Here is a 16504-nt window from a genome sequence, read left to right on the forward strand (position 1 = left end):
AGGCTACGTAGTAGAGTGAAGGTGTGTTCCAGGAAGCGTAACGGGACACTGCCAGTGGACACGGCCCCATCGATACATCAGGGGCGTATTCATTAAGATTCTGTTGCAAAACGTTTCTTAAACGGAAGAAAACGGAACGAAACGGGGCGTGACCTACCTGACTTTGTCCAATAGAAACTCACGTTTTCGTTGCAAAACGCAACTGTTTGGACTAATGATTACACCCCACGACTGTCTGCATGCATAAGCATTTACTAATAACAACCCGGATTTGTACATGACATGGGGGGCTACCACTGACTATTGGAATCCATGATGGAGCCTCAAGAGGAGAAGCCCATTATTTACACAATGGAGAACAAGCCGATTGTGACATGTGAGTGTTTTGTTGGTGGGGTGATGTTGCAGTCGTTTTATTCAGCCCGACAGCTATTTGTAGCGAGGTCTGTGAGTTTGACACAGCTCGGGCAAGTCAGCCAGTTGCCGCCGCATATCAGTGGCCTTAAATAATGGTCTGGCTTTGTAACGTCAGCACCATTTCTTGCAGTAACAGTGACCGTCGCCGCCTGACAAATTGATAACGTCCATTGAACCATCTTCAATCGCAGTTTCTTTCCTTATCATTTTATGATGATATATGTATTAGGCTATGCTACTATATCAGCTAATGGAGACAGATAATATTTGCTGTCCTTCTCCTTACGACACAGCTCGCGATGCAGTTTCTGCAACCTGCTGTCATCACGCAAGAATGCACCTGACTGGATACATAACATCTAGCTTAGCCGGGGGCCACACAAATTAATGAATCTTTAGGCTATGTACAGACAGAGGCTACAGTGTGAGTGTGTGTGGGGAGAAACTCCTCTGTTGGCCTTTCAAGTGAGCTTCTCAGAATTTTTATTTTAAGCTCTTGCCTGCTTGTCCCTGGACCACCATGGCTGGCTGGTCAACAAGCTCTCACAGTCAGGTCAGAATTAGGTTAATCCATGTTTCTCAAAAGTCAAATTTCGAAGTTGTTCCAAACATCAAATTTCAAACGGTTTAAGGTTAAGTTTAGTCATTAACTCCGAATTTTAAGGTTAGGCATTAACTCCGAATGGTTAAGGTTTAGGATAGGCTTAAAACAAAAATCAAAAAAACTACTTTCTATCACTGGATTCGAACATGCAACCTTTGGCACCAGACAAAGACGCCCATCAGCCATCACCATCCACAACATCATAGCAAAACTGAAACCTACTTGAAGGCAACAGCGCTCACTGTTGCCCCTAGTGGCCGGTTTTTCACGTAATCTCCCAACGTCCTCAGACATGGATGGATGTCAAATACTGACTTGTATCACAGGTGACCTGTCTGGGCTGATAGCCTATGGGCTTAATATACTATACTTCTGGCAGCCGATTAAACTCAACTCCATTATGAAGTTGAGCGGCGACTAGTGTGGGTGGACGTCACATGAAATTATGTTTTTTTTAATCAAAAACGACTTATTGTTTCGTGTAATTCTGTGTAGCTCAGTTGGTAGAGCATGGCGCTTGCAACGCCAGGGTTGTGGGTTCGTTTCCCACGGGGGGGGACCAGTATGAAAATGTATGCACTCACTAACTGTAAGTGGCTCTGGATAAGAGCGTCTGCTAAATTACTCAAATGTAAAATGTATTCTTTGGGTGCTGAAATCAGTAGTTTAAAAAAATTAAAAACGTCATTTTATGTGACGTCAGAGCACTAGTCCGCCCACACTAGTCGCCGCTCAACTCCATCATAAATCGTGGAGTTGAGTTTAGTCGGCTACGAATTTTCATCATAGGTACACGTCAACTATGACAGACAAAATGAGAATAATTTTTTTGGGGGGATTTTATTTTCTCATTTTGTCTGTCATAGTTGACATGTACCTATGATGAAAATTACAGGCCTCTCTCATCTTTTTAAGTGGGAGAACTTGCACAATTGGTGGCTGACTAAATACTTTTTTCCCCCACTGTACATACTATTAGAGGCAACAACAGGATTTACTAGTAGAGCTATACAGTGTCGGTCCCTGAACAGCCCTATTCACAAGGGCAAAGTCTCAGCTTTATTGGGCAGCACACTTGCAGCGTTTGTATGACTGAAAGGTCAATTAGATTAGAAGTCCAATGGCTGTTTGCCTGTGACAGACACACAAAACAGCAGCAATAGAAGCCTCACAAGGAAATGCTACATTCTCCCTTTGTATGTGTACGGACAGTGTGTTAGAATATTCCCACAGCTTAATTATGTCAAGCCTTGCTATGTTTCTTAGTCCTGAATGCCCAGCAGTGGGCTTTGCTTTGCTGTAGTCAGTTTACAACAAGAGTGCTGTTACCAAGAGACAGAATTTGTCTCACCATCACATTTCTGAACAGGTGTTGCTCTTTCCCCCCTCCCTCGCCACTCTTAATCACACAGGGAACGTTTGGTTCTGGGGGTCTGGTGGGGGATGGGGTACCTTCTGTCATTTCACCCTATAACCACACAGGGAACGTTTGGTTCTGGGGGTCTGGTGGGGGATGGGGTACCTTCTGTCATTTCACCCTATAACCACACAGGGAACGTTTGGTTCTGGGGGTCTGGTGGGGGATGGGGTACCTTCTGTCATTTCACCCTATAACCACACAGGGAACGCTTTGGTTCTGGGGGTCTGGTGGGGGATGGGGTACCTTCTGTCATTTCACCCTATAACCACACAGGGAACGTTTGGTTCTGGGGGTCTGGTGGGGGATGGGGTACCTGCCCTCATATCACCCTTTAATCACACAGGGAAAGGTTGGTTCTGGGGGTCTAGTGGGGGATGGGGTACCTTCTGTCATTTCACCCTATAACCACACAGGGAACGTTTGGTTCTGGGGGTCTGGTGGGGGATGGGGTACCTTCTGTCATTTCACCCTATAACCACACAGGGAACGTTTGGTTCTGGGGGGTCTGGTGGGGGATGGGGTACCTTCTGTCATTTCACCCTATAACCACACAGGGAACGTTTGGTTCTGGGGGTCTGGTGGGGGATGGGGTACCTTCTGTCATTTCACCCTATAACCACACAGGGAACGTTTGGTTCTGGGGGTCTGGTGGGGGATGGGGTACCTTCCCTCATATCACCCTATAACCACACAGGGAAAGGTTGGTTCTGGGGGTCTAGTGGGGTATGGGGTACCTGCCCTCATTTCACCCCTTAACCACACAGGGAAAGGTTGGTTCTGGGGGTCTAGTGGGGTATGGGGTACCTGCCCTCATATCACCCTTTAACCACACAGGGAAAGGTTGGTTCTGGGGGTCTAGTGGGGTATGGGGTACCTGCCCTCATATCACCCTTTAACCACACAGGGAAAGGTTGGTTCTGGGGGTCTAGTGGGGTATGGGGTACCTGCCCTCATTTCACCCTTTAACCACACAGGGAAAGGTTGGTTCTAAGGGGGTCTAGTGGGGTATGGGCTTCCTTTTGTCATGTCAGTATCTTCAACACCTGTGCTTTTTTTTTTCAGCAGTGTATGTGTCTGGGAACAGAACACTAGGAGAGAGGGGTGACAGCCGGCAGGCCGTATTGAGTGGAGCTGGATTGTAGGGCAGGGCTATTCAATTCCAGTCCTGAAGTTCGACTTGCTATTTTAAATGAACATATAATCCTGTGTTGACAGGCTCTTATTGGGTATCAGGGGATTTTCTGTTCTGCTCTCTCTCTCTCTCCTCCTTCCTTTCCTCTTCCTCCTCTTCCCTAATCTCCCCCCCCCTCTCTCCACCAGGCGCTGGGGACCAGACCTTGTTCACAACTCTCTACACCCATTTGGCCCAGCAGCTTCCCAGGGAACCAATGGAGTGGAGGAGGTGAGTGTTGACAAGATGTGCCAGGATGTAATTGGTCTAATTGAAACAGGTTTTTTTTGTTGGTACTGCTGAATGGATTTGTCGACCTATATGTTGGTTTAATGGTCCATGCTAGATAAGAGCATCTCAGTGTATACACATTATAATGTATAAACTCCTTATAGACCGTCTATATCATAATGGTTTTTTTAAATCTCCAGGTCGTATGGACGAGCACCAAAGATGATCCATCTAGAGGCCAACTTTGTCCAGTTCAAAGAGGAGCTCCTCCCTAAAGAAGGAAACAAAACTCTCCTCACCTTCCCTTTCCTCCATATCTACTGGACAGACTGCTGTGTGAGTGGTGCCGTGCACGTTTCATGTAAAACACACACACACACACACAATTCTACTGTCCATAGTCTGTTACATCCCACCATATCTAGATGATGTTGATCCAGAGTGGATTATTAGTGCACAAGGTCCTATGAACAGGCAGCAGATGGATGGCTGACAGACAAAACACATTACATGTTGTGTATTCAAGCTGGTCCACATATTGTTTGCGTTTAGTCCCAGGAGGATTCCTCTACTATTCTCCTTAGTGTGTGTGTGTGTGTGTGTGTGTGTGTGTGTGTGTGTGTGTGTGTGTGTGTGTGTGTGTGTGTGTGTGTCTGTGTGTGTCTTGTGTGTGTGTGTGTGTGTGTGTGTGTGTGTGTGTGTGTGTGTGTGTGTGTGTGTGTGTGTCTGTGTGTCTGTTTGTTCTCCTAATGAGTGTAAACTGGCTGGCCCCTCAGTTTGTTCAGGGGGATGAGGGAGAGAGGAGTTCAGTGGAAAAGTGCTAAGGAAACAGAAACAGCAGTAGATGTACTAAAAGGGCAGTTTACTTGTTTAATGAAGTGCAGTCCAGTCAGCGACTCGTGACCGACGTAGGAAACATTGCGTAACGGATAGCTATTGCAGGGAGCCTTTTGTTTTAGAAGCTCTTTAGTTCTTTAGTATCTCAAGGCTGTTGGACTCATTAAAGATGTCATTCACAAGCGTTCATCCAGGACATTGAAGGACGATATAGCAATGACCAGAGGAGGCTCCTCAGAGGAGGAAGGAGAGGACCATCCTCCTCAGTGAATTTCATAAAAATTAAAATTGTAAAACATAAAAAAAAGTTATCCTTTTTAGATAAAACTATACTAAAAATAATCACATGTCACAAAATAATTGATTAAAACGCACTATTTTGCAAAGAAAGTCTACAGTAGCCTCAACAGCGCTCTGTAGGGTAGCACCATGGTGTAGCCGGAGGACAGCTAGCTTCCGTCCTCCTCTCGGTACATTGACTTCAATACAAAACCTAGGAGGCTCATGGTTCTCACCCCCTTCCATAGACTTACACAGTAATTATAACAACTTTAGGAGGACGTCTATCCAGCCTATCAGAGCTCTTTCAGCATGAACTGACATGTTGTCCACCCAATCAAAGGATCAGAGAAGTCATCTAGTACTGAAAGCATAAGCTACAGCTAGCTAGCACTGCAGTGCATAAAATGTGGTGAGTAGTTGACTCAAAGAGAGAGAAAGACAATAGTTGAACAGTTTTTAACAAATCAATTTATTCCAAAATGAAGGAGGAGCGAGAGAGAGAGATTTTGTCATTTCTTTTCACTTACTTAGCCAGCAAATGCAGCTAATTGAGCCTACTGAAACACCCTGCTCAAACAGAGGGTTGCTATGTTAGCTAGCTGGCTATGACTTTCCAACACAACACTGGAACTCTTCCAAGTCATGGTAAGCTTTTGGTATTACTAATTTATTGCCACCGGGGCCTCGCGGGTGTAACTTCTAAACTGCTTACTGACAGTACACTGTAACGTTACTGCATGATTGTAGTGGGTTTACTAAAGCGTTAGTTCTATTAGCAATGCTGACTATGACGTTACTTTAGCTAATATGGTGACAACGATGTAGGCTGTTTGGAAAAGTTTTTTCGCCTGGTCACCTACAGACATTTTACATTTTAGTCATTTAGCAGACGCTCTTATCCAGAGCGACTTACAGGAGCAATTAGGGTTAAGTGCCTTGCTCAAGGGCACATCGACAGATTTTTCACCTAGTCGGCTCGGGGATTAGAACCAGCGACCTTTCGGTTACTGGCACAACGCTCTTAACCACTAAGCCACCTACAGCTGATGTGTTGTGCATTGATGTCCACAAGCGAAGGGAAGAGGTGAGAGGAGGAGAGCGCGTAGATGCGACAAGGAATACAAAGTGGCTGCTATGAAAGTAAACTGTGTTTTACGTGTGATCAGGGGTGTATTCATTCCGCCGATTCTGTTGAAAAACGTTTCTTAAACGGAAGCAAACGGTACAAAACGGGGATAAACATACCTGAATTTGTCCAATAGAAACTATTGTTTGCAACTGTTGGACTAATGATTACACCCTAGGTCAGCTAGATGCAGGCAAGAGTGTGCAAGGCGGTATTAAATGTGACTGTCTGTCCATGTGTCACTGTCTGTGACCTCAAATGTGTCTCTCGACCTGTGTGCACCTACGTTGTAAACTTTCATTCATAGGCTAGGTTGTAGCAACCTAATGATGGGTACAGGGAAAATTCGAGTATCATGTAGTAGCCTAAACCTAACGCTGTTACACTGAACTTGGTGAATGGAATATGAATGACAGTCATCCAATATGCTGTAATAGAAATAAGGCCATGCTCATGAAAAAAAAATGTGTCCTCCCTCATCTTAAACGGCACTGACCGCAACTGTTAATGACCCCTGTAGCGGTTTGCACCAGTAGTATTTCCTGGCATTTGATGCCCTGAAAAGTGACTGGAGATACCGTTTATTTGACTCGTAATGTGAGAGTTACTTTATGATGGTCTGTATCAATGTCTGAACAGTGAACACACAAAACATACCTCATTATTATTATTATTATTATTATTAGGGGTTGAGAAAGGACTAACCAATGAGTTATAACTGATTTATAAATGATTTCTAAACAACATTATGAATGAATAATGAACCGTCAATAAACCCTCTAGGACACAGAGGTGTACAAGGCGTCAGTGAGGGACGACATGATGAGGTGGCAGGGCAACCTGCGGCTCCACGGGTCAGCTGACTGGGTCATCGTTGTTGTGGAGACCAGCGATGCCAAGAAGAAGAACAAGACCAACATCCTGCCTCGCTCCTCCTTAGTGGACAAGATCCGCAATGACTTCTGTAACAAGCAGAACGACCGGTGAGACACACATTACAACACAGGATACAAACAAAATGGACACACATTACAACACAGGATACAAACAAAATGGAGGCTGGAAATGAGAAACAGAAAATAGCCACAAGACAGATTTGATCTGACAGATCAGAACAAAATGACTGGTGGAAATCTCTGCCTTCTCGCTCTCTCTCTCTCTCTCTCTCTCGCGCTCTCTCTCTCTCCCCCCTCCCTCCCTCCTAGGTGTGTGGTTCTGTCAGACCCTCTAAAGGACTCGTCCAGGTCTCAGGAGTCGTGGAGTGCCTTCCTGCTAAAGCTGAGGACTCTGCTGTTGATGTCCTTCACTCAGAACCTGGGACGCTTCGAGGATGACATGCGCACACTCCGGGAGAAACGCAATCAGCCCGGTTGGAGCTTCTGTGACTACTTCATGGTACAGGTAGGTCCGTGCTTGTCTGTCTGTGTGTGTTTCATGTGAGAGCATGTCTCAGGTGTGAATATGTGGTTGTATACAGGAAGAAGAGGATGTGTATGTATTGTGTGTGTGTGTATATATGAGTCTATATCAGTTTCTGAGCTGTAGGTTTGATCACGTGTGGTGTGTGTGTGTATCTGATCTGTGTTTTTGTTGTGTGCAGGAGGAGTTGGCCTTTGTGTTTGAGATGCTGCAGCAGTTTGAGGATGCTCTGATCCAGTATGACGAGCTGGATGCGCTCTTCACTCAGTATGTCCTTAACTTCGGGGCTGGAGGTACATGTCTAGCCACAAACTCCCTCATGCTTTATAAGTCATCTAATATACAGTGGGGAGAACAAGTATTTGATACACTGCCGATTTTGCAGGTTTTCCTACTTACAAAGCATGTAGAGGTCTGTAATTTTTATCATAGGTACACTTCAACTGTGAGAGACGGAATCTAAAACAAAAATCCAGAAAATCACATTGTATGATTTTTAAGTAATTCATTTGCATTTTATTGCATAACATAAGTATTTGATCACCTACCAACCAGTAAGAATTCCGGCTCTCACAGACCTGTTAGTTTTTCTTTAAGAAGCCCTCCTGTTCTCCACTCATTACCTTGTAGACCTGCACAAGGCTGGGATGGGCTACAGGACAATAGGCAAGCAGCTTGGTGAGAAGGCAACAACTGTTGGCGCAATTATTAGAAAATGGAAGAAGTTCAAGATGACGGTCAATCACCCTCGGTCTGGGGCTCCATGCAAGATCTCACCTCGTGGGGCATCAATGATAATGAGGAGGTGAGGGATCAGCCCAGAACTACACGGCAGGACCTGGTCAATGACCTGAAGAGAGCTGGGACCACAGTCTCAAAGAAAACCATTAGTAACACACTACGCCGTCATGGATTAAAATCCTGCAGCGCACGCAAGGTCCCCCTGTTCAAGCCAGCGCATGTCCAGGCCCGTCTGAAGTTTGCCAATGACCATCTGGATGATCCAGAGGAGGAATGGTAGAAGGTCATGTGGTCTGATGAGACAAAAATAGAGCTTTTTGGTCTAAACTCCACTCACTGTGTTTGGAGGAAGAAGAAGGATGAGTACAACCCCAAGAACACCATCCCAACCGTGAAGCATGGAGGTGGAAACATCATTCTTTGGGGATACTTTTCTGCAAAGGGGACAGGACGACTGCACCGTATTGAGGGGAGGATGGATGGGGCCATGTATTTCGACATCTTGGCCAACAACCTCCTTCCCTCAGTAAGAGCATTGAAGATGGGTCGTGGCTGGGTCTTCCAGCATGACAATGACCCGAAACACACAGCCAGGGCAACTAAGGAGTGGCTCCGTAAGAAGCATCTCAAGGTCCTGGAGTGGCCTAGCCAGTCTCCAGACCTGAACCCAATAGAAAATATTTGGAGGGAGCTGAAAGTCCGTACTGCCCAGCGACAGCCCCGAAACCTAAAGGTTCTGTATGGAGGAGTGGGCCAAAATCCCTGCTGCAGTGTGTGCAAACCTGGTCAAGACCTACAGGAAACGTATGATCTCTGTAATTGCAAACAAAGGTTTCTGTACCAAATATTAAGTTCTGCTTTTCTGACGTATCAAATACTTATGTCATGCAATAAAATGCAAATGAATTACTTAAAACTCATACAATGTGATTTTCTGGATTTTCGTTTTTAGATTCCGTCTCTCACAGTTGAAGTGTACCTATGATAAAAATTACAGACCTCTACATGCTTTGTAAGTAGGAAAACCTGCAAAATCGGCAGTGTATCAAATACTTGTTCTCCCCACTGTATATAATATTATGTGCCATTTAGCGGACGCTTTTATCCAAAGCGACTTACGGTCATGCGTGCATACATTTTACGGACGGGTGGCCCTGGGAATCAAACCCACAATCCTGGCGTTGCAAGCACCATGCTCTACCAACTGAGCTAAAGGACCACATACATGTATAGCCACAAACTCCCTCTCACAGAGCAGCACTTCACCCTCTCACAGAGCAGCACTTCACCCTCTCACAGAGCAGCACTTCACCCTCTCACAGAGCAGCACGTCTTGCTCTTCATTGTAATCAGAGGGCTAATATTAATACTATGCATGCCAGTCTCTCTTGGCTAACAGTAGAGGAGAGACTGACTGCAGTACTTCTTCTTTTTATAAGAAACATTCATGTGTTGAAAATGCAAACATTTTGCATAGTCAACTTACACACAGCTCTGACATACACACTTACCCCACCAGACATGCCACCAGGGGACTTTTCACAGCCCTGACACACGTACACACACTTCCCCCACCAGACGTGCCACCAGGGGACTTTTCACAGTCCCCAAATACAGAACAAATTCAAGAAAGCATACAGTATTATATAGAGCCATTATTGCATGGAACTCCATTCCATCTCATATTGCTAAAATAAACAGCAAACCTGGTTTAAAAAAAACAGATAAAGCAACACCTCACAGCACAAGGCCTCTCCTCTATCTGACCTAGAGAGTTTGTGTGTATGTATTGATATGTTGGCCACGTCTGTCTTTTTAGTTCTGTCCTTGAGCTGTTCTTATCTATCAATGTTCTGTATTATGTCATGTTTCATGTTTTGTGTGGACCCCAGGAAGAGTAGCTGCTGTTTTTTGCAACAGCTGATGGGGATCCTAATAAAAATAAAATAAAAATAAAAATAATAATCACTCAAGCTTTATAAGTCAGCGATTCAATACATTAAAATAAACATCTAGTTTTTTTTTATTCTGCTCGTCTCTGTGTCTTTGTGTAGATGGGGCCAACTGGCTGGGATCCTTCTGCTCCCCGGTGAAGAGCTGGACCGGCTTGCTCCTGCGGCAGCCCATAGACATGGAGAAGAGAGATGGGATCCAGCGCGGCCAAGCTAGCCTGCTGGAGCTACGCAGCTACCTGTTCTGTCGGCAGTGTACCCTGCTCATCTTCCTCCAGAGGCCCTGGGAGGTGACACAGAGAGCCTTGGAGCTGCTGCAGAACTGTGTCCAGGAGCTATGCCTGCTGGAGGTACGGTTACCGGGTGGTGTGGGGTACGGTTACCGGGTGGTGATGGGGTACGGTTACTGGGTGGTGATGGGGTACGGTTACTGGGTGGTGATGGGGTACGGTTACTGGGTGGTGATGGGATGGGGTACGGTTACCGGGTGGTGATGGGGTACGGTTACTGGGTGGTGATGGGATGGGGTACGGTTACTGGGTGATGATGGGGTACGGTTACCGGGTGGTGATGGGGTACGGTTACTGGGTGCTGATGGGGTACGGTTACTGGGTGGTGATGGGATGGGGTACGGTTACCGGGTGGTGATGGGGTACGGTTACTGGGTGGTGAGGGGATGGGGTACGGTTACTGGGTGGGGATGGGATGGGGTACGGTTACCGGGTGGTGATGGGGTACGGTTACAGGGTGATGATGGGATGGGGTACGGTTACTGGGTGGTGATGGGATGGGGTACGGTTACTGGGTGGGGATGGGATGGGGTACGGTTACCGGGTGCTGATGGGGTACGGTTACTGGGTGGTGATGGGATGGGGTACGGTTACCGGGTGGTGATGGGGTACGGTTACTGGGTGGTGAGGGGATGGGGTACGGTTACCGGGTGGTGATGGGGTACGGTTACTGGGTGATGATGGGGTACGGTTACTGGGTGGTGATGGGATGGGGTACGGTTACTGGGTGGTGATGGGATTGGGTACGGTTACTGGGTGATGATGGGGTACGGTTACTGGGTGATGATGGGATGGGGTACGGTTACTGGGTGGTGATGGGGTACGGTTACAAGGTGGTGATGGGATGGGGGAAGGTTACTGGGTGGTGCTGGGATGGGGTATGGTTACTGGGTGGTGATGGGATGGGGTATGGTTATAGGGTGGTAATGGGATGGGGTGCGGTTACTGGGTGATGATGGGATGGGGTACGGTTACTGGGTGGTGATGGGATGGGGTACGGTTACAGGGTGGTGATGGGGTACGGTTACTGGGTGATGATGGGATGGGGTACGGTTACTGGGTGGTGATGGGATGGGGTACGGTTACTGGGTGGTGATGGGATGGGGTACGGTTACTGGGTGATGATGGGGTACGGTTACTGGGTGGTGATGGGATGGGGTATGGTTACAGGGTGATGATGGGATGGGGGTACGGTTACTGGGTGGTGATGGGATGGGGTACGGTTACTGGGTGGTGATGGGATGGGGTACGGTTACTGGGTGATGATGGGGTACGGTTACTGGGTGGTGATGGGATGGGGTACGGTTACTGGGTGGTGATGGGATGGGGTACGGGTTACTGGGTGGTGATGGATGGGGTACGGTTACTGGGTGATGATGGGATGGGGTACGGTTACTGGGTGGTGATGGGATGGGGTACGGTTACTGGGTGGTGATGGGATGGGGTACGGTTACTGGGTGGTGATGGGGTACGGTTACTGGGTGATGATGGGATGGGGTACGGTTACAGGGTGGTGATGGGGTACGGTTACTGGGTGATGATGGGATGGGGTACGGTTACTGGGTGATGATGGGGTACGGTTACTGGGTGATGATGGGATGGGGTACGGTTACAGGGTGATGATGGGGTACGGTTACTGGGTGGTGATGGGGTACGGTTACTGGGTGATGATGGGATGGGGTACGGTTACTGGGTGATGATGGGGTACGGTTACTGGGTGGTGATGGGATGGGGTACGGTTACTGGGTGATGATGGGATGGGGTACGGTTACTGGGGTGTGATGGGATGGGGTACGGTTACTGGGGGATGATGGGGTACAGTTACTGGGTGGTGATGGGATGGGGTACGGTTACTGGGTGATGATGGGATGGGGTACGGTTACTGGGTGGTGATGGGATGGGGTACGGTTACAGGGTGGTGATGGGGTACGGTTACTGGGTGGTGATGGGATGGGGTACGGTTACTGGGTGATGATGGGATGGGGTACGGTTACAGGGTGGTGATGGGGTACGGTTACTGGGTGGTGATGGGATGGGGTACGGTTACTGGGTGGTGATGGGATGGGGTATGGTTACTGGGTGGTGATGGGATGGGGTACGGTTACTGGGTGGTGATGGGGTACGGTTACTGGGTGATGATGGGATGGGGTACGGTTACTGGGTGGTGATGGGATGGGGTACGGTTACTGGGTGGTGATGGGATGGGGTACGGTTACCGGGTGGTGATGGGATGGGGTACGGTTACTGGGTGGTGATGGGATGGGGTACGGTTACTGGGTGGTGATGGGATGGGGTACGGTTACTGGGTGATGATGGGATGGGGTACGGTTACTGGGTGGTGATGGGATGGGGTACGGTTACTGGGTGGTGATGGGATGGGGTATGGTTACTGGGTGGTGATGGGATGGGGTACGGTTACTGGGTGATGATGGGATGGGGTACGGTTACCGGGTGGTGATGGGGTACGGTTACTGGGTGATGATGGGATGGGGTACGGTTACTGGGTGGTGATGGGATGGGGTACGGTTACTGGGTGGTGATGGGATGGGGTACGGTTACCGGGTGGTGATGGGATGGGGTACGGTTACTGGGTGGTGATGGGATGGGGTACGGTTACTGGGTGGTGATGGGATGGGGTACGGTTACTGGGTGATGATGGGATGGGGTACGGTTACTGGGTGGTGATGGGATGGGGTACGGTTACTGGGTGGTGATGGGATGGGGTACGGTTACTGGGTGATGATGGGATGGGGTACGGTTACTGGGTGGTGATGGGATGGGGTACGGTTACTGGGTGGTGATGGGATGGGGTACGGTTACTGGGTGATGATGGGGTACGGTTACTGGGTGGTGATGGGATGGGGTACGGTTACTGGGTGGTGATGGGATGGGGTACGGTTACCGGGTGATGATGGGGTACGGTTACTGGGTGGTGATGGGATGGGGTACGGTTACTGGGTGGTGAAGGGATGGGGTACGGTTACTGGGTGATGATGGGATGGGGTACGGTTACTGGGTGGTGCTGGGATGGGGGTACGGTTACTGGGTGATGTGGATGGGGGTACGGTTACTGGGTGATGATGGGATGGGGTATGGTTACAGGGTGATGATGGGATGGGGTACGGTTACTGGGTGGTGATGGGGTATGGTTACTGGGTGGTGATGGGATGGGGTACGGTTACTGGGTGGTGATGGGGTACGGTTACTGGGTGATGATGGGATGGGGTACGGTTACTGGGTGGTGATGGGGTACGGTTACTGGGTGATGATGGGATGGGGTACGGTTACTCTCACTCTCTTTCCCTCTCCTCTCTCTTTTTCACAGATTTTGTATTTTTCTATGGGTAAATTTCAAGCAAATTTGCAGTGTGCTGTTAGCTAAACTGTTGTTGTTGTTGTTGTGTAGGTGTCTATGCTAGAGGGGGCGTTAGACTGCTGGGTCTTCCTCAGCTGCTTGGAGGTTCTGCACCGTATAGAAGGCTGCTGTGACCAGGCCCAGCTAGAGGCTAATGTCTCCCACACGGTGGGCCTGTGGGCCTATGCTACTGACAAGGTAGGCTTCATCCCAGGTTCCTGTCTTCTAGGCCACATGAGCCTGGTTCCTCTCTAGGTTTCTTCCCAGGTTCCTGTCTTCTAGGCCACATGAGCCTGGTTCCTCTCTAGGTTTCTTCCCAGGTTCCTGTCTTCTAGGCCACATGAGCCTGGTTCCTCTCTAGGTTTCTTCCCAGGTTCCTGCCATCTAGGCCACATGAGTCTGGTTCCTCTCTAGGTTTCTTCCCAGGTTCCTGTCTTCTAGGCCACATGAGCCTGGTTCCTCTCTAGGGTTCTTCCCAGGTTCCTGCCTTCTAGGCCACATGAGCCTGGTTCCTCTCTAGGTTTCTTCCCAGGTTCCTGCCTTCTAGGGAGTGTTTCCTAGCCACTGTGCTTCTGCCTCTGCATTGCTTGCTCTTTGGGGTTTTAGGTTGGGTTTCTGTACACCTGCTGATGTAAAAAGGGCTTCATAAAATATATTTGATTGATTTGAAGGTAGCACAAGACTATTACAGTGGCTTGCGAAAGTATTCACCCCCCTTGGCATTTTTCCTATTTTGTTGCCTTACAACATGGAATTAAAATTGTTTTTTTTGTAGGGGTTTGTATCATTTGATTTACACAACATGCCTACCACTTTGAAGATGCAAAAGCATGTTTTATTGTGAAACAAACAAGAAATAAGACAAGAAAACAGAACTTGAGCGTGCATAACTATTCACCCCCCCCCCAAAGTCAATACTTTGTAGAGCCACCTTTTGCAGCAATTACAGCTGCAAGTCTCTTGGGGTATGTCTCTGTAAGCTTGGCACATCTAGCCACTGGGATTTTTGCCCACTCTTCAAGGCAAAACTGCTCCAGCTCCTTCAAGTTGGATGGGTTCTGCTGGTGTACAGCTATCTTTAAATCATACCACAGATTCTCAATTGGATTGAGGTCTGGGCTTTGACTAGGCCATTCCAAGACATTTAAATGTTTCCCCTTAAGCCACTTGAGTGTTGCTTTAGCAGTATGCTTAGGGTCATTGTCCTGCTGGAAGGTGAACCTCCGTCCCAGTCTCAAATCTCTGGAAGACTGAAACAGGTTTCCCTCAAGAATTTCCCTGTATTTAGCGCCATCCATCATTCCTTCAATTCTGACCAGTTTCCCAGTCCCTGTCGATGAAAAACATCCCCACAGCATGATGCTGCCACCACCATGCTTCACTCTGGGGATTGTGTTCTTGGGGTGATGATAGGTGTTGGGTTTGCGGCAGACATTTTCCTTGATGGCCAAAAAGCTCAATTTTAGTCTCATCTGACCAGAGTACCTTCTTCCATATGTTTGGCGAATCTCCCACATGCCTTTTGGCGAACACCAAACGTGTTTGCTTATTATTTTCTTTAAGCAATGGCTTTTTTCTGTCCACTCTTCCATAAAGCCCAGCTCTGTGGAGTGTACGGCTTAAAGTGGTCCTATGGACAGATACTCGAATCTCCGCTGTGGAGCTTTGCAGCTCCTTCAGGGTTATCTTTGGTGTCTTTGTTGCCTCTCTGATTAATGCCCTCCTTGCCTAGTCCATGAGTTTTGGTGGGCGGCCCTCTCTTGGCAGGTTTGTTGTGGTGCCAAATTCTTTCCATTTTTTAATAATGGATTTAATGGTGCTCCGTGGAATGTTCAAAGTTTCTGATATTTTTTTTAGAACCCAACCCTGATCTGTACTTCTCCACAACTTTGTCCTGACCTATTTGGAGAGCTCCTTGGTCTTCATGGTGCTGCTTGCTTGGTGGTGCCCCTTGGTTAGTGGTGTTGCCAAATATTAAGGTCTGCTTTTCTGATGTATCAAATACTTATGTCATGCAATAAAATTACTTACTTAAAAATTATACAATGTGATTTTCTGGATTTTTGTTTTCGATTCCATCTCTCACAGTTGAAGTGTACCTATGATAAAAAATTACAGACCTCTACATGCTTTGTAAGTAGGAAAACCTTCAAAATCAGCAGTGTATCAAATATTTGTTCTCCCCACTGTATGCATGCACCACTTTTCCGTTATTAATTATTTTGAATTTTTTGAAGCAAGTTATTTTTTTCATTTCACTTCACCAATTTGGACTATTTTGTGTATGTCCATTACATGAAATCCAAATAAAAATCAATTTCAATTACAGGTTGTAATGCAACAAAATAGGAAAAACACCAAGGGGATGAATACTTTTGCAAGGCACTGTATATTATAACTACTATAACTACACCTCATCACTACTCCCCTTGAACTTTTCATATTGTTTTTCTTTCTTCAACTCTTCCTTCCCTCCCTCTCTTTCCCAGCTGAAGTCTCTGGGTTATATGTGTGGTCTGGTGTCAGAGAAGGGTCCGCTGTCTCTGGAGCTGAACAGAACTGTGGACCTGCTGGCTGGACTGGGGGATGAGAAGCCTGAGACTGGTGAGGGGGTGGGAGGGGTGGGGGGGGGGGGGTTAGGGTGTCATTGGGGAGTATA

The 16504-nt window shown here is 47.6% G+C and overlaps 1 protein-coding gene across 1 annotated transcript in view; it reads left to right on the forward strand.

The window, feature by feature from the left end:
* The first annotated feature begins 230 nt into the window (after positions 1-230).
* LOC121554861 (trafficking protein particle complex subunit 10) overlaps positions 231-16504 on the forward strand; it is a 29627-nt gene continuing 13353 nt past the window's right edge. Inside the window, exons 1-9 of the mRNA XM_041868571.2 lie at positions 231-376; positions 3762-3843; positions 4044-4179; positions 6872-7071; positions 7294-7489; positions 7689-7800; positions 10303-10550; positions 13897-14043; positions 16335-16449. Of these exons, the coding sequence (XP_041724505.2) occupies positions 313-376; positions 3762-3843; positions 4044-4179; positions 6872-7071; positions 7294-7489; positions 7689-7800; positions 10303-10550; positions 13897-14043; positions 16335-16449 (1300 nt within the window). The 5' untranslated portion in view covers positions 231-312. The remainder of the gene's footprint in view (positions 377-3761; positions 3844-4043; positions 4180-6871; positions 7072-7293; positions 7490-7688; positions 7801-10302; positions 10551-13896; positions 14044-16334; positions 16450-16504) is intronic.

This window comes from Coregonus clupeaformis, chromosome 40 (assembly GCF_020615455.1).
Source record: "Coregonus clupeaformis isolate EN_2021a chromosome 40, ASM2061545v1, whole genome shotgun sequence".
NCBI lineage: Eukaryota > Metazoa > Chordata > Actinopteri > Salmoniformes > Salmonidae > Coregonus > Coregonus clupeaformis.